Here is a 22640-nt window from a genome sequence, read left to right on the forward strand (position 1 = left end):
AGATATTCAGTGTGAGGTTGAGAGGTGAGAATGTCGTGTGAGGTTTTTGAGACGTTGCTTGAGGTTAGGTGGTCCTTTTTTTTTTGGTCTATGATTCATCATCGGACCACCTGCTACCTTGCGCCATTCTCCCAAGCAGGATGGGGATTTTGTAGATTCGTTCTAATAAGGTAATTTTATGAGAGCATATTCAGATCTTTTGATATCTCATATGATTGCAAACTGAATTTGAATGTTGCCAGCAATGAAATTCATGACTATGCTGTGACTTTTGGCGGGGTTGTCGCGGCATCCTCCGCTGGCGTAATGACGTCGGTGAGTGTATCTGAAAGGCTCAGGTAGGTGGCTTCTTAGGGGAGGAATTGGCAAAACAGTGTTTTTTATTTGGTGTTTTAGTGTTCTGCCGTAATCTTCCAGATTAATTTACCTAATTTCGCACTCACTTTTCACTATTTCTTCTTGGGATGTACTTAAAAACACTTGGGAAAGGGAGCCTCGGTACGGCCTTGGGTGTGATTTTGAGAACTCAGCATCTAGTCGCTCCGTCCTCACAATCACTCACGATTTATCCTCACGACTATAGTAATAAGTAAATAGATATCCTCAGTTCTAATCTCGGGCTCGGCTTTCATGTATATCTACAAAGTTAACAACTGTCAAGTGGTCGCCATCGGTTCTTGTCCACATGTCCTTCGCTGCAGCCATGTCGCGGACCCCCTCCCCCTCTCTAACGCAACAAGCTTTTGGGTGTAATGAACAAGCTAAGTATTAGATGTCGTGATTGAAATCCGAACTTGGGTCTTCCGTCTCTACAAGTTGCCTAATCATTAGGGTGAATCACGGATGAGATTTGGATTTCAAGCTCACCCTCGAGGTCCTTACTCACAGTCCCAGTATCCTGAGAAGATGCCTGTCCATTCGATCTTGTTCGTGTTTCTGTCGCTTTGGACTCGGAACCATTTTCAACGTTGCATTTCAAAAACTTCTTCCAGCCCTCAGCCAAATGCGGGACTTTGGAAAACATCTTCGTCATGTCATTTTCAAAATCTAGATGAGAAATTCTGTGAAGTCGTCAATCAAGCAAGCACACAAATAGTTACAGTTGATAATTTGAATATTAACATACTCTTTCCTGTTATATTTCATGATCTCTTCAACCAAAGCTTGGTAAAGCCTGGGTTTGCCATGATATACTTCAGTCAAAAACTCGAGTCCATTTTTGTACAATGGACCAGGGCTCATGTCAGCCCCAGGGCTACCTGCTGCTTCATCTTGTTGGTTTCCATCTGAATACTCAGTTTCATCGTCGAAATAACGTTGAAAAGGGAGAGCGGCAAGAGAGATCTCCTCAAGATGACCTCCAAGGTGTTTGACAATAGCAGTCTTGCCCTGGCCAGTGTCGTCTCGGCATAGTGGACACTCAGCTCCTTTCCATTGGGGATCAAGTTCATGGTCAAGAGCGAGGTGCGAAACCCAGTCTTGGTGACTGCTGAAGACGTCCCTATGCGTACATGAAGATTCCAGACACTGCCAAGGCCTCAAGTCCTTGAACAAGTGCCGTTTCCACGAAGCCATGTCGATCGCAACAGTAAGTTTACCGCATGCCACACACAGAAATGCTTTTCCCTGCGCAGCCCCCTTCGGTAAGGGTGGCAAGCGTACAGGAGTCCCTTCACCGCCGTGGTATGACACGATGGTCTCGGCGTAAGATGAAGGAACAGATGACCCAAGGCCAGAATCCAGGAATTTGGAACTTGCGGCGTCCGAATCTTTGATCTGAGCCGGTAGAAGAGCCTCATTCGGATCGCTATCACCTGGAGCCACCATTTGAATGTTTCTTTGTTCTTGTCCTCTCAAGAATCGCTCATAGTTGGCCTTTGCAAGACTGGTAATGAGATCCTCATTTCCTTTGGGAAATCGCGTTTTGATGATTTGCTTGAAAGGCACATGCGGCGCCCATGTGTACAAAGACGGGAGAATGTGTTGACTCTCATGGTCCATGTCGAAGATGGGGTCAGAGAATGAGACGTCGAGGTCCCTCAAACCGCTGGTGTCTGTTTCCAAGTCTGCTGTGATTTGAATTTTAGGGTCAACGCTTGGCCATGTGCCTAAAGACAGGAGAAAGCGTTGACTCTCATGCTCCATGTCGAAGATGGAGTCAGAGAATGAGACGTTGAGGTCCATCAAATAGTTAGCGCCTGACTCTAAGTCTACTGTGATTTGCTTGGAAGGCTCATGCGGCGCCCATGTGTGCAAAGACGGGAGAATGCCTTGACTCTTATGGTCCATGTCGAAGATGGGGTCAGAGAATAAGACGTCGAGGTCCATCAAACCGCTGGTGTCTGTTTCCAAGTCTGCCGTGATTTGATTGATATCGTCATCGTCGTACTCGGATGAGCCAGCCGAAGATTCATTTTTTGGTTGGTAGTCTTCAACCTCTTGGATGAGTTGCCGCAGCTGTTCTACCTCATCCTCAAAACTGTCTGAAAGCGGCTTCTTTCCCCAAAGGCCCGAAACTATGAGCCCTAATTATGGGACAAGATGATCAGCTTCCATTTAATTATGAGGAAAATGTTGGAAGTTTCATCGAAGAAATGCACACTCACTCTCGGTAAGAGTCAAACCGATACTACTTAGAATCTTGAGTGTTGCACGTCGTAACCGACTAGATTGCTCGAAGATATCATCGAAGCCTCCACTGGAAATTCTGTATCCGTCTGACCAGAGCCGAAGTCTGTCGAGGCTCCTTCCAAGACTGACAGAATATGGCTGCGACTCTAAGCCTGCCTTGGCTCCGTCAACTATACTTCTATTGATGTATTGAAAGACAGCGATCGTATCTTTCGTCAGCCGTGCCACGAGACTTGCTCCCGTGAGAGGGATCTCCCCGACCGCCGCGTTAAGGAACAAGCGAAGAAGATATTTTGGGTCAACGGCCCTTTTATTTCTCAGAGAGTCCATAATCTTTCAGTTGAGGAGATGGCTGTGGAAGATGCTCAAGAACGCGAGAGCGGCAGGCGAGAGCGGGGTATTTCTGAACAGAATCGCCAGCCTGCTTCGTTGAGGCGTCTTCATACCTCGGCCAATGAGCCGACACCTCTTGCCGCCTGCCATCAATGATGTCAGCCATGGTGCCGATTGCTTTATCATCTCAGTTCGAGGTGAGGGAAACAGACCCCTCTTTTTAGGAGCAGACCATCATCTGAAAGCTCTGAACAATTGTATCAATGGATCCAGTCTCTTTGACCTTGGGCTTGTTGCCGTTGGTCGGCGGAGCGATCAAGGCATGCTGTGTCGTCCGCAAAAAATCCAAGATATTTCGCCACTACTCACGAGAGTTCCGGCGTATCCACACGCAAGTCGACCGCCAACGGCACTTCTTTACCAAAGAGATACACCGGCTACTTCGACGAACGGTTGAGGATGAAGAGACAATTAGGTTGATGCTCGGGGATGAGAACAATCCGCAATGGCACAGCAAACATTTCGAGAAAGGAATGAGAAAAGCACTAGGCACGGACTATGACGTCTGTCAGGGCGTGATCGAGGACATCACCCGCACAATGCGAGACTTCCAGAATGAGTTTCGCTGCTTCGATGAGCTGACGGCTGAATGCCAACAGGCAAGTGGAAGGCGACAAAGAAAACCAGTAAGCGCAGGGACTAACGTGACTTTACAAGTACAGGACGAACCTTTGAAAGATGCTGTTCGCCGCCTTCGTGGACGATTCAAAATCGCACTGGACGAGTCTAGGTTCGAGAAACACATTCAAGATCTGCGGGATTCCATCGAAGACCTCAGACATCTCCGATGGGAAGATCCTGAGCTGAAGCGAAAAAAGAATGAGACCACTGCAACCAAGAGATTAGGCCAAGAATATGGAGATTTCTGCGAGGTCAGGAGGGCATCAAAAGCCTTTCACGAAGCCCTTGCCGCAGCCTGGTCGACCTTGAGTGATTCCACGGGGGTAGTCAACATGCGCCATACTGTTCGACTGTTCCTAGAAACCAAAGTCGAAGACGATGTTCAGATGCATGTTGAAATATCCTGCGTGGGGCATGAGCATGCCAATAGGTGAGCATTTTTCTTGATTAGGCCGCCGTTGTAAATTTGCAGGCATGCTGAAGATCGCAGGACTTTGGCCCAGGAAAACTTAGCTAGAATTTTGGTACGATCACAGATGCGAACCTGGATCAATAATGAAACGGACGCCCTCACGTCAACCGCGCCCGATTCAGACGACAACAATCGAAAGAAACGAAGAAAGGTTCGTTTTTCGCAGGATGTACGAGAGGAAACCATCAAAGACGAAGATGCCTCTCTTACAATGAGGAATGTTCATCATTACCGAGGCTCATCAGTCAACTTGTGTTCCAAAGGTCTCTGCCTAGCGTTGAAGAGCATTTTCAATTTTGCGTCAGAAGGAGACTGCAGCAACGAATGCATAGGGTACATCGACAGTTCATCGCAAGACCCCTACCGACACTCGCTGTACCCCGGATTCGTGGAGAGTAGCAGCCAGCTTGGTATCCAATGGCCGGCAACGGCTACGTCTCAAGCCCTGGTGTCAATGAATGACGTGTTGGCGACTCCCGCCGAGTCCACGCTTTCCATCATAGACCAACTCAAACTAGCCCGTGACATGGTGAGCACGGTGCTCAAGTTTTACTCGACGCCATGGCTCAGAGAGTACTTCACCCTGCGGGACCTGTCCTTCTTCCAGATGAACGGAGACTTTTCCAGGTGTCTTCGGACCCTCCACCTGGGTTTCGAATTTGTTCAGTCATCCGCTTCCAGCCTGCCACGGCGCATGGATGGAATAGAGTCGACGAACGAGCAAGAAAGCGGAGGTGGCGGGCTCAAAGAGGCAGAGACCGCCATCGAGCGGGCGCAATTAGAGCACGGCATACGTAACCTGACACTCTGGAGTCTCGGCATCACTCTGCTTCAGATTGGACGGTGGTCGAGCTTGGAGGCCCCAGACGACGTTCTCAGCGTCCGGAGGCTATCACGACAGGTCCCTCCCTTGGGACCAAAGTTTCGGGACCTTACCAGGAAGTGTCTAGAATGTGACTTTGGGTTCGGCGATGACCTGTTGAAGCCGCGGTTGCAGCAGGCGGTGTACCAGAGTGTAGTCTGCGAGCTGAGTGAGATGATCAAGAGCCTAGATGTCAGCGATGCTTGACGTCACTGGATCTTGTGGTTTTTGGTAGAATTATGGAGACTGGGTATGTAGGGTCATCCCGCTGCTATCATCGCTGTTGCTTTTGCGATGGATGGTATTGCTGTTGTTGTTATCGCCGTCACCAAAGATCACCGTCTTAACTTTGCAATTGTGTCAACAAAGGGCTCAGTGGAATCACTCTTGGGACGAGAAGCTTCATGTTCCACGTCTCAATTGTTTACGGTCAAGAAAACCCACACTCGCCTTCCACAAGGCTGCAAAAATGTGATGTCAGCTGGCTTCATAAGACTTGAATGCTCACAGTCCAGTCAATGCCATTTTCGGACAGTCAGTCCAATAACATTTGATCTTAGCTGACGTATTTGCGACGTATTTCTCTCGGAGCCGTCGAGTTCCAGATTCTTCAAATAGTAAAGTGTCTTCGGAATGTTGTGTACAAGATGAAATCGATGCTGCTCATAGTTGACATCCGTCTCGGTTCCTTCACAAACCGACAGGCTTAGCACGCACCTCGTCACTTTTATTATGCCTTTCCCATGTGGCTCTTATCAATACGCTGGGAATATGTAGGATTTTCTTTCGCAAGATATGCTAAGGGAGGTTGCTTATGAGAGTAATGTATCCTCCCTGCCCCTGGCACCACTTCACAGATACCACCGGTTGCGGAGATCAAGACCTTCTGGTTAACACAACCTTCACTGCTCGTCAATTTCATGTCCTCACAAGGTACCCATCATACCTCATGGAGGTAATGTACTTCAGGGTGCCTTACCTTGTTACCTTGAGCGACCTCACTCACCAGCTGTCTCTCCATATATATCTTGAGACGCATTCTTAGCACCAACTGCTTCTTGGTCTCCACATCATACACGCCCATGAAAGCTTTCTACGCTTGATCAAAGTCAGTATGGAGCCTGAGATATATCACCAACTCTCCAGAACGCTAGAGAGCTTTAAAAATTCCAAGATCACCATCGTGGAATGGGAGACTCCTCTGCTTATCCGTTTAGGCTATCACCTCGCGTCTAAACCGGCAAGCTACTGGTCCTACCTTATCCATGACCTCTCACTAGCTTCGATCACAGCACTTGACATGTCTGGTCCTGGATCATCAAATTCAAAAAGCGAATGAAGCGAATGACATCGCCAAAGTCAGATTTTCCGACGGCATATCTCTCCTCCCATCGCTCTTGCCTGAAGTGGTCAAAAGAAGGCTCGGGACGACGAGGATAGGCAGTGGAAACTAGACCATACAAGACGAGATTAGTGAGATCATATCGGAGGCTATCTCAGCTCTGAAATGTGTGCATCAGTAACGTGAACGGCAATTAACGTTGGAGAAAAGGCAATGATACAAGATGGAAGATACGGCTAGGTGTCTCCCAGTAATCTTTACATTTACATTCGTTTATCTCATCTCGATTCATCCGTACATGACGTCTACTGCCGGGTGAAACCCCTAATCCAGACCCGGCAGCCACCCACTGGTATCCAACGAATTCAAACCCTCAAAATTAGGACTCGCCGTATCCTCAGACGATTGCCTCGGCGGCTGCATAGCCCCGTTGCCGCTCGAGAACATGAACAGTTGATCGCTCGCCGGCATCCCGCCGCCGGGCTGGGCCGCCATATTCCACGCCTCAAAGTTCTGGTGCCACTTGGCGCCATCGTTGAGGAACCAATCCTGGTCCAGTCCCTGGAAGACCTGGCCGGGTGATAGTTGCCGGGCGCTGGCGGGTCCGGTGCGGGTATTCTGCGACGGGGCGAGGGTGTGTGTGTTTTGAGGGGCAGTGGTCATTGTGTTGAAGCGTTGTTGCTGGTACGTCGGTATTGACTGGGCGAGGCCTGCTTGGGACCATCCGCCTAGGGAATTCGGCCCTATGCCCATTCCGGTACTGCCGCCGGCGTGAGGTTGATGAGACGTCGGTCTCGCCATCAGCAGATCCGTCGGGCTGGGCGCCGCATCCTGATCGCCGGACTGCGGCTGTGCCGCATACTGGTTGAGCGGGCTATACTGAGCCGGCTTCCCCCCCATCACCGGCGACACGGGCAACTGCGTTGGCGAAGGCGACGACGCAATAGTAAGATTCGAGTGCGGGGACGGCACGTCCGACGTACTAAACGTGCCGTACGTCTCGTCCGTCCGCTTAAGCACGGCCTCGGCCTCGTCGGGCAGCTCGACCTTCCACTTGCGCGCTAGTACGCTGATGATGCTCAGGGTGCGGCGCGCACACAGCCAGTCTTCGGCGATTTCCTCGAGGTGCTTCACGCCGTGGATGATGTCGCGCTTGGCCGTCTTCTCGGGCAGGTTGAGCATGTGGATCGTGCAGGCGCTGTGGACCATGTAGACGGCAATGTTGCAGATCTGGCGCAGGTTCCACGTCTTCTTGTAGAGGCGCATGAGCTTGGAGATGGCGCCCGCGTTGGCGGTGCAGATGCGCCGCGGGGAGACATGGGATGGGAGGGGGGATGCCGCTGGTGTGTATTTCAGGAAAGGGCGGAAGAGGTGGATGTACTGGAGGTGGAAGAACATGCTTGGTGTGTGGTGTCAGCATCAAAGGTGCCCAAGGAGACTTGTTGGACTTACTGCACGAGGATCACGTTGGGAAGTTGTCCTTCCTTGGGTTCCAGTTCGTTTGGTAACTCTTTTCGCCAGTCCTCCAGCCTGCGGTGAAGCTCACTCAGCTTCTTGAGCTCGACAGATTTCCCACTCGAGCGGCCAATGTGGTTCGGATGATAAAAGAATAAAAGCAAATCACTGCTTATCTCACACAGCTTGGAGAGCTGCAATCCCACGGCTCGTGTCCTCGATGGCTGACTGCTTGTCTGATCGAACCCGGTATCCGTATACGGCGCCCACAATTCGGCATCCTCAGAGGGAAAGACGTCGTACTTTGGCACGTTGTACGAGTTCTTTGGTATCTGCGGTAGGCGGCCCAGGTAGTTGGACCAGGCCTTGTCAAAGAGGAAGCACCCCCAAAACGTCATCCGCCTCGCGTCGACGGCGTGCTCGCCGAGGTTCTCCTTGTCGTTGGACAGACCGCCGTCGTCAAAGTTGAGGCCAATGTCCTGGGCCATCCGGAAGGCCATGCCCGAGTACACCCAGCCTTTCGCCTCCCGGCCGCAGCCGGCCTCCCGGACGGACATGAGCGCCAGGGCCTGGACGGTCGTGAGCTTGGGCCGCTCGTACTCGTCGTTCTCGACAATGAGGCGCTTCGCCTCGGCGAAAAAGTGGTCGCCCTTTGTGCGGCTATCCCCCGGTGTCCCGTACGCCCCTGGCACGCTCGTAAAGTGACACCCAAGGGATAACATGGCGTTGACTAGGAGTGGTGAGCAATAGATAGTGCCTTTGTAATTTAGCCCGTGCTTCCCTTTGAAAAAGTCACGGTAGAATAATGTTTTGGATAATGTCGTGAAATATGTGTAGTGCCAGTTGAAGTACATGTTCATGAGGTGGGCGATGAGTTGCTTATCTTGGGAGACTCTCGTCCAGCTGGTGACGGGGTCCTCATTGGTGAGGTTCGTGTCGGACTCGGGCTCGTTTGTGTTGGCGTCGCCCGAGTCGCCGAGGTAGATGAGATGAGATGTGCCTCCGATGAAGCGTACTGAGCCGTTTTCGAGGCGTAGCTCACCCATCTTGCGGGCGAGTTCCCTCTCACCCTCGACGGGCATGTCGATTGTGTATCCGTCGTCTCCGTTGTCATTGTCCTCGGCTTCCTGAATCATAGCCTCATGTTTCAAGATCTGCTCGGCGACGGTGTCGAGGCTGTCGCAGGTCCTGATCCTCTTCACAATGTCGGGAACCTCGTCCTCGTTGGCATTGAGGATGGCCTCGATGAGGATCTGAAGGGTCGAATTGCGCGCCTTCATGCTGTCGACCTTTTCCTTGTAGACGCCCTTACGGCGGTGGTCTGAGTTCGGATCATAGACGCACTCGGTACCGTAAACGCTGGCGCACGCAGCGCAGCTGGGTACGGCTCCGTCGCATTTCGATTTCCTCCGGCGGCACGCGATGCATGCCGTGCTCACGCAGCGCCGCTTCTGTGACACCGAGTCGCCTCCCCTGCGCGACGACTTCTTCTTAGCCGGCGGTGGCGCAGAGGACGAGGAAGATGATGGTTCCGGGAGATTGGTCAGTGAGCTGCCAGAGTTGGACAACAGGACATCTTGTTCGTCCATTTTCTCTCTCGTGCTGACAATTGAGATAACGGTAACGCGCCGGAGGGAATGACCGGAGATGCTCAGTCCAACTCAGATGCGGTGCGCGGAGATGTGGAAATCTGATGGGGACAAAGCCCCCGGGGGCGGGGTGGATGCGACGGCTGCAGCAGCTGAAATGACAGCCAGGGGGACCCCCCCAAACGGAGCAAAAGGAACAAAAGACTGCGAGACAACGATGCCCGATACCGATGGAGGGGAAGTATAGAGACGGGACCGAGAAACGTGGAGAGAGAGACGGGGGAGGGGTGGTTCACGGACTGCGGGCGTCTCTCACTCCACCGTCAATGTTGTAGGTACCCTGTCGTCGAGATAAAGAAGCGGCAGGCGATTGGGCGTGCAGGGCATGCGGGCTGGCGCGCTGTCTGATGACGACGCGAGGGAGTCGAAGAGGGCGCCTTGGCTTCGATGACGGTAGGCTTGAAGATTGACAGGTTGCCGTTATCTCATGGGTGATGGGGCAGATAGGCGCTATTCACGAGCTTGCAGTCCTGGATTAGCTAGTCTTGAGTTGGTGACGGTGATGGATGCTCATGAAGTGTCTGGTATACAGTCATCAGAATGCGAGAATCCTCATTGAAAAGCCGACTGAGAATATCGACTGGGCTGGAAACCAGCTCACTCCTCGGGGTAATGCAAATCGGCCGCATCTTTGTCGCGGGCTGTTCGGGGGGGATCTAATGGCATTGTTGCACGTATGTATCGGCTATTTGCATATTACGTACAAGGAAAGGGCGGCACGTGGGCGTTCTTCCCTCAAGCAGCTTATGTGTGAGATGAGGGTGGCCGTGTCAATGGCCACGCTAGGAGGGGCGATTGGACGGTTCGAGAGCGGCCGAAGCGGATGAGTAAGTTAGCGCCGGCGCCGGTGAGAGGCGTATCGCAGGTCAGTCTCTGAGAAATGCGAGATGAGAAATCCAAGACGTCTGACTCGACGGCTGTGGCCGGAATACACAGAGCCGGGCGGATCGTTGGGTGCGGCGTGCCGGCGAGCGATTTGCTGTGGTGGAGAGGAAGATCCGGCCTAGGCCCGTTGTTCCGGCGCAATGTCTAGGTACTCAAATCCGGGATTACTGCGTGAGGACGCCGGCAAGTTCGAAGGAAAAGAAGATACTGGGCCTTGCGTCCAGCTGTGGTTTCGGCAACGGGATGGCACTCTTGCAATTCTAACAGGGAGCAACTATGAACTCTCTTTCGTGTGCCTGCAATTGCGGATTTGCTGACAAGACGCCTTCTGACTGCTGGAGACGACTTGAATACCTCCGCGGCCCGTCACTCCACGAATTAGGAAGCGAGCTGGGGAGAAGGGAACAACCTGGTCACCTTGCAATGCACCTTGCGCACCAAGAAGGCAAATGTGTCGGTGTTAACGGTCATAATCTATGTTGAAGTCCTTTCGTAAGACTTTCTCAGCTCGCTCGATTGACTTTGTGTTTGAATCCTCTATTGTTGTGAGCCTTGGCACCGCTGGTGAGGACCCCTCTCGAACTACCGAAAGCCACCACAAATCTGCCCAGCTAAGGTACAATATCATTCAACGAATTCCGCCTTGGATTTTTGAAGTATTATTTCAGAAGTAGTTGTCAGCCTTTGAAGACGTCTCGAATGTGTCCATGGCAAGCTGCTTGATAATGCAAAACTCGAAGAGACAGTTGATAGGCGTGACAATTTTCTCACTGCGGACGAATGGCTTCATTAAGGTACCTTACCTTAAGTAACTGAGTCACCCGAGATCCGCTAGCGCATGACACTTTTGAATTAAAGTCTCGCTAAACTGTGCACGTGCCATATGCCCCGCTGCCCTCGCACCCCACCATCGGTCTGATCTGTGCGCGCGGGGCTCCTTCCCGGTCATGGAACGGCCCTCGCAATGTTGAAGAACACCCGTCACTTTGTCAAAATGCCTGTATACAATTTGGCTCCAACGCCGATCAATTGGCTACTATTCGTCGACTCTACCATCTAGAGATTGGTTCTCAACTCACCAGACAAGAACAAGCGTGAACGCCCCATTCGTCCTCTGCCACAAGACCCCAAAGAGCAGTGACCCCTTTACCTCAAGAAACTCGAGAAACCCGGGAGCTATGACCACTACCCGTCAACTCCAAACCTGAACAGTAATTACCTATACGGATCTTTACCAGAGACTTATTGCGGTGACCCGATGGCCGAGGCGCTCACCGTAATAGAGGTCGCCCTCTGCATCACCGAAGTGGTCGAACGCCTCTGCAAATACGTTTCTGCAGTCAAGAACGCCAAAGATGACATCCGCAAGCTCACCCAGGAGCTCCTCGCCCTCAAAGGCGCAATGGACCACTTCCACATCCAAAATGAACAGAGCCTAGACAACCCGCTGCAGGAACAGGCCCGTTCCATGCTCAAGATGACCCAGGAGACCCTCGACGCCATACGAAAGAGGCTCGGCACGCCAAAGACCTCGTCCCTGGGCCGCGCCATCCAGGGTCTGGCCTGGCCGTTCCGGCAGGACGACATTGAGACGTACTTTGCCACCGTTGAGAGGGCCAAGACGTGGTTCATAATGGTCCTCATGCGGGACTCGCTCGACACCACTACCTGTGTTTTCACTGAGATGCAGAAGCTAGCGGCGCTTGTGCATGAGGACATTGTCGCGCGGAGGACGGATCGGATGCTGGAAGAAACGGCCGATTTGTTAAAATGGTTATCACCTGTCGACAGCGAGGACAAACTTGTCAGTTCCAGGCATGATCGCGCGCCTGGCACGGGCAAATGGATATTCGATGTTTATTTCTTGGACTGGAAAAGGGGCAGTCCGACGGAGTGCCCTATATTTTGGATCACGGGACGGTGTAAGTCGATTCATTCCATGCCCAAGGCATGTATGGCGCCCGACTGACACGTCAAACAGCGGGATCTGGTAAGACGGTGCTCTTGTAAGCCAGACTCTGACATTGCCCGTGCCCAACTGACTGATATAAGCTCACAACTCGTCGAGGAGCTCCGGACGCAACCCAACGCCAAAATGCTGGAAAAAAGCAGTAATGTCGGCGTCGGCTTCCACTGCTGCTCACTAGACGATGCGGCGTCGCAAGCCGTCCCAAATGTCTTTGGCTCCATCTTAGCCCAGATAGGAGCGACGAACCCCAGCCTCCTCGACCATGTCCGGCCGCTAAGGAAGTCTGGAAATTCTCTGATCCCGCAAAATAATTTGTCCGTCGAGCAGATTTATGACATGATGGGAGAAGCTCTCGAGCTTTTTGACGTCTTTTATCTCATGATTGATGCTCTCAATGAGACATGCCACGAATCTGTCATTGTCAAGGCTCTTTTGCACCTCTGCTCGAGGCACCCCAATCTTCGGGTACTGGTTACGTGTACGCGAGAGCCGGCACAGCCTGTTCCCAGTATCTATGTCAGACATATGAGCACACGATTCATAGATCTTGATATCGAGGTGTACGTGGAGAAAAGGCTCTCGACCGAACACAGTTTCCAGTCGCTGAGCACCACAATCCGAGCTGAGATCAAGGACAAGGTTATATCAGAAGCGGATGGGACGTGCGTACCTACTCTGAATAAATCCGAAGTGGTCGTAGCTTACGGGACAGTAGATTTCGATGGGCCAAATTGTGCATGGATAGGCTTAGCTCTCTTCGTACTGGAAGAGATGTGCGGCGCGCACTGGTCGATATCCCGTCCACACTGAACGGATTCTACGCCGGTATCCTCACTCGCGTACCGCAACAAGACCGGACGATTGCTCGCAAGGCTCTTGCGTGGCTTTGCTTCTCTCTCCGTCCCCTTCGTCTCGACGAGCTCGCCGAGGCCGTTGTCCTCGAGGATGAAGACGTTGACATCGACGACGACAGCCGACTCACCGACCACTCTATCATTCTCGAAATCTGTCAGGATCTGGCCCACGCAAGCGACCATTTCGTCACTCTTGCCCACGACTCCATCCGCACTTTCCTACAATCGGAATGGATACGGTCCTCTGCTGCCTCAGAATACGCGCTCGACGCCGCTGCCTGTCATCAAAGAATCATGCACAAGTGTCTCACCTATCTCAAACTCGAGCCATTCATGTCAGGACCCGTGGATAAGATACGGCACGTCGACGCCAGGTTCGCAGCATACCCGCTGCTCGACTACGCCACGAACATGTGGCCCATCCACTCCGAGCGCTTCCCCCTCTCAGACGGAGACGAGAAGCTCATTCTCGACTTCTTCGACACCAAGAAGCTCTTGCACGGCGGCCCTTTTGAGGCGTGGGTGCAGTTCCTCCTACACTCGGCGGACCTGGACGTCATCCGGGACACAGAGCCGCTCTACTACGCTGCGTCGTTTGACATGACGTCCATCCTGCAATTGATACTGAGGCCAGAGTACAAAGTTGACCTTGATAAGAGAGGCGGACGGTTCTCTTCGCCTCCACTGTTCGTGGCGATCTGGAGAGGAAATATCGAGGCTGCCAAGTTGCTGGTTAGGGCCGGGGCGGATTCGGACATGCGTGATACGAGCGGGCAGACTAGTCGGAGTCTTGCCAAGGCCCGGAAGCACAGCGAGGTTGTCGAGCTTATGGATGAGATGACTCTGATTCAGACAAAAAAGCCGGCGACCCGGCCAGCGAATGGGAACTCAGGTGCAAGCAATGAGTGGGCAGAGGACTATGCTCTCGCCCAAGCTAAACTGAGAAGCTTTCGGGATGGGAGGCACTGAGTTAATGATGTTGGCGATGGTCATTACCGCCCTTCAGTGAATGCCTCGTTTAGACAAAGACATCCATGCTGAAGCATCGAGGGCAGGTATAGCTCTGCCGGGATTATTTGACGCCAATCCAAGTTTCTGGACAGTCTTTCCAAGCAACATTCGTTGAGCAGGAGCAGTGACCATATAACAAATGGTACATGTTTCTGGGCTGGGATTGTTCGCTCTGGGGTCTGTAGCTTGGGGAATGTGGTGGTAAGAATGGACGCACTGTCAAACCGAAGCCGGTGGAAAGAGAGAGGTGCTTAAAGGTGGAGACACCGCCAGTCAATGCCGTGGCGGAGGCCGGGCCTCTCCTGCAAGATTACTAAGCCTGGAGATACCCCCACCACAAACGTCACGTCTTCCCGATGAAGGATACCAAACCTGCTTCATTCCGAGCTCGAGCAGTGCCCTTTCTGTGACCCCAACAACCTAATCCAGCACCCCTTCGCCTCTCTCCTCTAATTTCTGTCTCCCTCTTTTTCTTTTCTTCTCACTCCGCAACAGTAGCGATCGACCGGCATTTTGTTCACTTTCGTCGTGGCCTCAGGAGAAATGCACATGCTCCAACTGGCAATAGTACTTGGCTTAGCTTAGGTACGTCTTTTCCTGTCCCTCAGCTTAATCACCCGCCCCCAAAGTGGAAGCTGGTCCCAGGCACGAATTACATGCCAAACACAGACCCTACAGGGGCACCTCTCAAGTCTGCTCTCCACTGGTCATGCTTCTTGGTTTGTTCAAGCAGGCTGTGGTACTGACCCCGTTTACACCAGGCTTTCCACACTCATCTAAGCGTGTTGCTCTCACACTGGTTACTTACTGACCTAATACAACGCTGTCCTACCGCACCTTCCGTTCTCCACCGATAACGTCCCCAACATCGGTTCGACTGACATCTGCGTTCTACACCAACACCAACTTTGGATTGCGCTCGCTCCAGCTTTTTGGGCATTCCCTCGAGAGCCTTCTTCTTTACTCTAAACGAGACCTTGGGCTATCGCGAATCAATAGCTGAACGCGCGTCAGAGCTTCAGCGCCTATTACTTCGCTAAATTGTGACCTTGCCCACCAGCTTCCGCCACCTAAAACCGACTTCTTAAATCATTCAGTCTGGCGTTCCGAGCTCTTCGCGCTGCCGGCCTTGCTGTTGGCCTTGGTTTCACAGCCCTCGCCGCCTACAATCGCAACCAGGAGGAGATGGACTCCCACGCCACGAGAGGTGGACACCTGGATGCTTCGGGTGGCCGGGAAGTGGTCTACTGCCATGCCTGCTCGCACGAGTGGTGGCAAGATGAGCATGGCCTGCCGTGCCCTCGCTGCGACAGCGAGATCACAGAGATTGTACGCCACATGAATTCGTCTCCTTCTATCGCACCTGCTGACGCGCGGCCAGGTTTCCCCGGAGAACGATCCCAGAGAAATTGAAGACGGTCCCCCGCTCCACGACTCCCCGGGCCATCCACGCAACATATACGACGACGATTCAGACCCCGAAGAGGCCGACATAGAGGAGCATTTGCACCGCGGTCCAGGCGGGTTCGTGATACACCGAACAATATGGGACAATTCTCAGCGCCCGGGACAGAGTCCAAACCCAAACACTCGCCAACCGGCCGATGCGAACGACGGCGACCAAATTATCCGACGCTTCATCGACATGGTGAATGGCTTTGGCCCGGACATGCCACCGCGACCTCCCCACGAGACCCGACCCCCTGGCTTCGGCGGTGGAGACATCTTTGGCGGTCAGGGCAATGTTCGCAGATTCCAGAGAACAGGCCCTGGAGGCACCACGAGCTTCACAATCGCCACCGGACCTATCCATATTCACCAAGGAGGAGCCAACTCGCCCGTTGGACCTGGAAGCGACCCCTTCCAGTCGTACGTCCGCCTCGTCCCCCGTGGCCAGCCACGATCTGGACCTCGAATCACAGTCGTTTCCATTAGAACGAATGCTGACCAACTTCCTAGTATCTTCAGCAGCGTCCTGGCTGGAGCGGGCCCACCTCAACCGGCCGGTATGGGCGCGAGTCCGGGACAACGCGCAGCTGGCGGAGCGCCTACACTTCTCCATGAGATTCTCAACATGCTTAACCCAGCAAACGCCTCACATGGTGATGCCGTGTACACCCAAGAGGCTCTGGATCGGATCATTTCCCAGTTGATGGAGCAGAACCCGTCGTCGAACGCAGCGCCCCCGGCAACTGAAGATGCGCTCAGCAAGCTCCAGCGCAAAAAGGTGGATAAGGAGATGCTTGGCCCCGAGGGCAAGACTGAGTGCACAATCTGCATCGACGATTTTAACGAGGGTGATGATGCCACAGTGCTGCCCTGTAAGCATTGGTTCCACGACCAGTGCGTCGTCATGTGGTTGAAGGAGCACAATACTTGCCCGATATGTCGCACGCCGATCGAAGAGCCCAGCAGCAGCAGCAACAACAATAATGCCAATGCGGGTGGCTCAAACAGCGGCGGAAACAACAACAATAACAACCCCTCACAACGCGGCCTGGGAGGAGCACCTGGCTCATCAGACAGCTCTCAAGACCCGTTTGGCTGGGGTGGTGCCCCACCGGGAATGCCGAGACATTGGGGAGGCACAATGAGAATGTCACCTCGGTCGGCGTTCTTCGACGCGACTCCTCCGGTGCCCGCCGACTCCACGAGACCTCCGAGAACACCGGGGTCTGAATCCTACGGTGGCTACGGGGCCTCCACCACAGGCCGCGACGACCTGCACCGTCCTCAGGAGACAAGCCGAATACCCAGCTTCCGATCGGCGAGGCGGGACTCGCATTCGCCTCCAAGCCTTCGCCGGCACCAGTCTGATTCTTTCCGAGCTAGGCAGCGGAGTCCTTCGTCTGGTAACTGGGATAGAAGCCAGGACAGTAACCAGGACGCCGGATCTAATCATGGTCCGCTTAATTGGCTGAGAAACCAGTTTTCTAGAGGATCGGGCTCGGGGGACAGCAGCCAGCGCGAGAGACGGAGACAGTAAATTGGTGTGAGGTGGTTAATGGGATTGCCGATGAAAGATTTCAGCGGGCCGCGCGGCTCCAAGGCAGCCGGGCGGCAGATTACGAATTACGAAGAGGGTCGACGGCGTTAAGCATTGGTCATTCATGCCCTTAATTTTCTTGAGTATGACCGCGCCGCCCTGGGTCAGTCTGCTATGATCCGCAGCGCGTCTTCTGTAGATAATTGGGGCCTTTGTCACAGGAAAACAGATAGGCATCCTACTCTTGGTGACGAGGGGTTCGGCAGGATGGAAAATCCCCTGCTGCAACCAGAGCATGATAATGGGACCTCATTGACCTGGTGCGAGTAGATATGAGTGTCTTGATGATGTGATCTGGACTAAGCGGCCAGGGGCGGAGTCCGGACAGACCAGTTGTAGTGCTTCAAGATGAATCTTGATACGCATGGTACGAGTCTTCCTCTGACCTGACGAAACCCATCCTGAACAAATTCTCCACCTATGTGGAATCACCGAGAGAGCGAGGAACAATCACAACAAAGACGGAGAAAGATGCGTTTCTGTCGCATCAAGAGATTGCTCATGAGGTAGAATAGAGATGTGTATACGCCCCGTACACCGGTTGAAACAAATAGCCGTCGTTACTTCCATACAAATACACATTACCAAATACTTGAAAAGGGGGGGGGAAAGGGGAGGGCAGGCAGTGAAGAAGATTTCACAACACACACGACGCAGCCGTACGTCTTTCTTCCCCCCACCGCTCTCCCCTTGCCTCTTTTCGAATGCAGTCGCTTCTTTTTCCTTTCGTTGCCTCTTCCCGTGCAAAGGTGAGAGAGAATGTGTGTGTGTGCCCCTGTCCATCGCGAAAAGGAAAGAAACCTTTCATCGGTTGAACGCCCCCCAACCCAACCCTCCCTACTCCCCCCCCCCCACACCCACATCTATCTCCTCTTGACATTCCTAACCAAGAACGCGCCCACGACGCCCGCGGCGACGGCGACGCCGCTAATGATGGCGACGCCCATGAGGCCTTCCTTTGCGACCTTATCATCGACGAGCTGGCGCAGGTTCGAGGCCTGGAGGTTGGCGGGTTCCTTTTCGAGGAGGAGATCGTTGTAGCGGCGGGCTTCGCCGTAGTTGCCGAGCTTGTAGTTGCCGAGGGCGAGGTAGAAGAGGCACTCGCGGCGGCGCTCGGGAGAGACGCGGAAGATTTCGGAGAGGAGGCGGACGCCTAGTTGCTGGTCGTTGCGAGAGTCTGATTTTACGAGGCCCTGTTGGGTTTTTTTTGTTTTAGCGGAAGAGATGAGAAATGGCGCCAAGGCGACGACGGGACGCGCACGGCAAAGGGGGAAGGTGGATGAGAGAATATGGACACGGGAACGAGGGGACCGGAAGGTCTTGGGAAAGGCGACGGACGGGAGGGGAGGGTAGGTTGCTTACCCACGCGTAGTTGAACTTGGTCTGGACGCCGACCATATCGCCCTCCTTTTCATACTGGGCGCGGAGGACCTGGAGCTCGGATGCCTTGAGGGGCCTGCGGTACGGTGGGCTTGTTAGTCACGATGCCGTCGCATGATCGGAAGTCGCGGACCAAGGTTGTTGTTTGGAGAAAGCGATGAATGGGAATGGCGGGCGGAGTAGAACATACGTTTCCGCGTCGAGGGCGTCTGCGCAAAGCGGTCAGCTCACTTGGCCAAGTTTATGGTGACGTTGTTTCGCAGCGTAGGAGGGGGAGGGGCGAGCGACTTACAAGGTAGATCGACCATATTTGCGATGATGCAGTTGTCTCGTGCTATGTGAGTTTGTGGTTTTTTTCCTTTTCTTTCTTTCTTGATTTTGGATCGTATGACAGCAAGGCGATACCTCTGTTGAAACTCGCAATAGTGATCGTTATACAAATAATCGCGTGGAGTCGACGACAGCTGTCACGAGTAAAGGTAAGGTAAGGTAGGCTGCGATGCCAAAGCGTTTGGGTGCTGAATGCAGAATCGAAAAAGGTGCGCGACACTGATTAGCAGAAACCGGAGAGTGGCTGAAGCTCTGCCATTTGAAGATCCGTGGGGACTCAGCGATTGGGGGGGGGCGGGCACGGGGGCCACCTTGGGGGGGGAAGACCACGGCGGCGGCGGCGGGCGGCGTCATGTGTGGCGGATGACGACTTGTTGGAGCAGCTGCGGTGGAGCTGTGACAGGGGTCAGATGTTGTAGGAAACTTAGTCAGCTCCGATTGTCGTCCCGGTGATGGGTGACACTTTGCCTCGCGATAAGGTAAGCCAGAGAGACGGGCAAGACATTTTTTTGTTTGGAGCATTTCCATATCGGGTTTGGGCTGGCTTTTCCCTTATCCCACCCAGACGATTTCTAGTCGCATTCATCCACCCATCCATCAGTCAATCAATTAACGACACCAACACCACCGCAAAAAACAACGCGACACCACGAGTCTACCGTACCTTACGTGTACGCCGAGAGTCAAAATACCTTCATACCCAATCTTCACACAGAAAGAAGCAGAAACCAGCCAAAATGCTTTTAGCAGAGGAGCCCGCGACGGTAGGTCCCCCCCTCCCCTCCTCTCTCAACATCCCGCATTGTTGACAGTACCTACAATCAATGGGAGGGGTCGCTAACAAGACATGATTCTTCTCCGCTTCGCAGCTCATCTCGCACACAATCGACAACTTCAACATCCAACCAGACAAGCAAGCCATCGCGCGCATCAATGAGTCCCTCTCCACCCTCCAGCAGGCCCGCGAGCTACGCCTCCGCGAGGCAGAGAACGCCCTCAAAAGTACGTCTCATCGCCCGTCTCCCCTCCAACCTTGTCCAGAACTTCAAAAAAAAATCTTCCCTCTTGCCTCCCAAGAGTCGCGCGCGATGCACCAGAAACCCTCTACACGGCACAGGAACCTAACATCCCAACCACCAACCAGAACTCTCCCGCCAACTAAACACAATGTCCTCCCAACACGCCGAACTAACCGCATCCCACTCCTCAACCGCCCACGCCTCGGAAATAGCCCGCCTCGACACCACAAAATTCCGCACCGCCAAAGCCGCATCCGACGCCGAAATGGAGGCAGAGCGCCTCGCCCAGCAGGCCGCCGACCTCAACGCCCGCCTCCAGGAGCTCGAGATCCAGGGGCTCGACGGCTCCGCCGACGACCAGGCTCGCCGCCGCGACCCCGTCGACGACGAGGTCCTCTTGCGTCTCAAGGTCTACCGCAGCCTCGGCATCGAGATTGAGCGCGACGGAAAGGACGGGACGGGCGAGTTTACGCGCGCTGTGGTGAGAAATGATCGCAAGGGCGACGTGCATGTCGTCAATATGGACAAAAAGTTTTCGAAATTCTTTTACGCCAACTACTTCTGGCAGACTTTGTAAAAGTTGCTACTGTCTTGCTTAGATTCGGGTTCATGACGGCGTTTGGAGGGTTTGTGATAGGATACCACGTCTTGAATAGACACATTTCTTTACGATGAGACAGGGGTTGTGGACATTTCACGTTGTTCTTCAAATGCTAGTCTTGAAGTGAATAATGTCTTAGTAATAGTTGCATCGTTGACCGTCCGCCTGGACGTGGATGAGATGTGATACAGCCAAACGCTTAGTGACTCCCAGGTACAGTCCATAATTCTGTCCGTCAATAGCCTCGCCGGGCCAAATATTCCCAATCCCTGCTTTGAGCTTTCCTTGTCAGAGAGGATATCACATTCCTACCTGAACTTTCTCCTAATGTTCCATCCAGGAACTGATTCCAAGCCCTGTTTTCCGGCCTAGACAAAAGGAAAGGTTCATACAGCCCTCTTATACCGCCCACTTTCAAGGGCTTGCCTATGACACCAACGTGGTGGTGGGAGAACTGGGGTAATTTCTCCTTCCACATCCATTAATGATAACTTTTCGTCTTCCTACAATAAGAAGGGCTTTCCTCACGCCACTGCAACCTTTCTCACAGCCTTGGCTGATAGAGTCGGGAAGTAGTCGCCATCAACGCCGTCGAGCGCTGTGAAGGCGATGTGCGTGTTGGTGGGTGTCCGTGCCCTGGAGCTGTTTGGTGACACAATGGCAGTATATGCTCCGCGGTTGCTCTCTGGGCTCCGGTTGCGGCCTCCCTTCATCATCAGGTAGCCATCGCCGCCACCCGGAGTGGTAGGTCCGCCGCTGGGACTCCGGTGATGATGCCTCTGGTATTGGCGATCCGGTAGCTCAAGACGCGAATTGATGGTCATCCACAGCTCATCGTCGTTTCCGTTTCCAAACCGCCAACCGCCAAGACCCTCGTAGTCACGGTCGATACCAACAGAGGGGAAGAGGCCGATCCCCCCTGCTTCCGAAATGGGTGTTATTGTGCCAACGGAGACGGCGGAAGCAGAGGACGGCCGCCTGGTACGACGCGAAGCGGAACGCCGTGTGGGCGTTAGCGACGGCGACGGACTACCGGATACCGGTGCCTTGGACGCATAGGAAAGATACCTAGGTCGACCGGTAATGTACGATGGGAGCATAGATAAGGCGAGGTCGAAGTAGACAAGAATGACTCTGAAGATGAGGACAGTGAATGCGAGTGTGGTCGTAATCCCGGCAAATATCGCCAACGGGATGGTGAAGAGGAAGAGGAAAGGGACGATGATGGCGTAAACAGGATTGATGAGAGCCATTGTTGCGGTCGATTGACGTAAAAGCCGTAGAATTGGAGGGGTTTGTAATGAGCAGTATCTCAATAAGTTCCTACTTTACAACATCTCCTCGGCTTTCTCGAGTATTGGCCGGTGCGTGGTTTATCTCTCGGTGAAGCAAAAGGTGGTTCCGGATGCGACCAGAATGTCCCGGTGACTGAGTCGTACGATCCGGTCACTGTCGTTCGGTCGGTGGTCCGATCGTTCGATAACGTTGTAATACCCAACCCACAGTCGACGATTCCCTCTCCTTCAACACATGGAAACAGAAGGGGAGAAGGGAAAAAAGGTCGTGTGGGGATGGAGACTCGGTGGTTTTGTATGATGCGGCAACGGAATGTCAGGTATTGTGTAGGGAGACTTGGTGCACACCAAAAGTCAAAACTTCAGAGACATGGCGGACGGGAGAGGTATGCTCGAGAGAATGGGATGAGACGAAGGGAGCCGGGAGCGAGCCTTCAAACCTAGAGGTTGGTGGCTCCCTGGCCTGTGGCAGCACGGAGGGGGGTCTGAACCACACCGGAGAGAGAGCGAAAGAGTAAGGGTGCAGTCGGATCGAGACTGTGTTTGTCTCTTTCACATGCCGGAAGCTAGCGGCAAAGCACTAGCAATGCCCTTGTCGGGGGGGTTCGATGCAGTGTAACGCTACTTAATCAGAGAGAACGGAAAACTGGAGAAACCGAGCTGGGGCTATCACAAGCTACAGGGTCTCGAGGTGGCACTACACCCGTTACCAGTGGCTGGGCTGATGGTGGAATGGGAGGCAGATTTCATGGTGAGTGGCCATCTCGACTGTGTGCTCGAGCTTTCGAGTGCCTGGAGAGTTTTTCTGCCTGCTAAGTACGGGGG

General features: G+C 53.4%; 8 protein-coding genes across 8 annotated transcripts; 4 read left to right on the forward strand and 4 right to left on the reverse strand.

Moving 5' to 3' along the window:
* Nucleotides 1-1047: 1047 nt before the first annotated feature.
* On the reverse strand, nucleotides 1048-2961 carry CORC01_13236 (uncharacterized protein; the record flags this gene model as incomplete). The annotated part of the gene is made up of 2 exons (XM_022624853.1): nucleotides 1048-2525; nucleotides 2607-2961. The coding sequence occupies 2 exons, from the start codon at nucleotides 2959-2961 to the stop codon at nucleotides 1048-1050; spliced, it is 1833 nt and encodes a 610-aa protein (XP_022468637.1).
* Nucleotides 2962-3563: 602 nt separating this feature from the next.
* On the forward strand, nucleotides 3564-5186 carry CORC01_13237 (uncharacterized protein; the record flags this gene model as incomplete). The annotated part of the gene is made up of 3 exons (XM_022624854.1): nucleotides 3564-3627; nucleotides 3682-4075; nucleotides 4136-5186. 3 exons carry the CDS (start codon nucleotides 3564-3566, stop codon nucleotides 5184-5186), a joined length of 1509 nt encoding a protein of 502 aa, XP_022468638.1.
* A 1459-nt stretch (nucleotides 5187-6645) lies between these two features.
* CORC01_13238 (fungal specific transcription factor) lies at nucleotides 6646-9365 on the reverse strand (the record flags this gene model as incomplete). The annotated part of the gene is made up of 2 exons (XM_022624855.1): nucleotides 6646-7720; nucleotides 7774-9365. 2 exons carry the CDS (start codon nucleotides 9363-9365, stop codon nucleotides 6646-6648), a joined length of 2667 nt encoding a protein of 888 aa, XP_022468639.1.
* Nucleotides 9366-11466: 2101 nt separating this feature from the next.
* Nucleotides 11467-14102, forward strand: CORC01_13239 (ankyrin repeat protein; the record flags this gene model as incomplete). Its single annotated transcript, XM_022624856.1, has 4 exons — nucleotides 11467-12232; nucleotides 12292-12316; nucleotides 12363-12941; nucleotides 12995-14102. Coding segments are annotated over 4 exons (2478 nt in total), but the record flags the coding sequence as incomplete, so codon positions are not given.
* Nucleotides 14103-14800: 698 nt separating this feature from the next.
* Nucleotides 14801-17130, forward strand: CORC01_13240 (uncharacterized protein; the record flags this gene model as incomplete). The annotated part of the gene is made up of 4 exons (XM_022624857.1): nucleotides 14801-14850; nucleotides 15242-15473; nucleotides 15526-16013; nucleotides 16104-17130. The coding sequence occupies 4 exons, from the start codon at nucleotides 14801-14803 to the stop codon at nucleotides 17128-17130; spliced, it is 1797 nt and encodes a 598-aa protein (XP_022468641.1).
* A 923-nt stretch (nucleotides 17131-18053) lies between these two features.
* Nucleotides 18054-18878, reverse strand: CORC01_13241 (mitochondria fission 1 protein; the record flags this gene model as incomplete). Its single annotated transcript, XM_022624858.1, has 4 exons — nucleotides 18054-18383; nucleotides 18553-18646; nucleotides 18761-18779; nucleotides 18863-18878. The coding sequence occupies 4 exons, from the start codon at nucleotides 18876-18878 to the stop codon at nucleotides 18054-18056; spliced, it is 459 nt and encodes a 152-aa protein (XP_022468642.1).
* Nucleotides 18879-19637: 759 nt separating this feature from the next.
* Nucleotides 19638-20496, forward strand: CORC01_13242 (uncharacterized protein; the record flags this gene model as incomplete). The annotated part of the gene is made up of 3 exons (XM_022624859.1): nucleotides 19638-19664; nucleotides 19770-19902; nucleotides 20045-20496. 3 exons carry the CDS (start codon nucleotides 19638-19640, stop codon nucleotides 20494-20496), a joined length of 612 nt encoding a protein of 203 aa, XP_022468643.1.
* Nucleotides 20497-21044: 548 nt separating this feature from the next.
* CORC01_13243 (uncharacterized protein) lies at nucleotides 21045-21773 on the reverse strand (the record flags this gene model as incomplete). Its single annotated transcript, XM_022624860.1, has 1 exon — nucleotides 21045-21773. One exon carries the CDS (start codon nucleotides 21771-21773, stop codon nucleotides 21045-21047), a length of 729 nt encoding a protein of 242 aa, XP_022468644.1.
* Nucleotides 21774-22640: the final 867 nt, after the last annotated feature.

This window comes from Colletotrichum orchidophilum, assembly GCF_001831195.1.
Source record: "Colletotrichum orchidophilum strain IMI 309357 chromosome Unknown Scaffold_185.1, whole genome shotgun sequence".
Taxonomy (NCBI): Eukaryota; Fungi; Ascomycota; class Sordariomycetes; order Glomerellales; family Glomerellaceae; genus Colletotrichum; species Colletotrichum orchidophilum.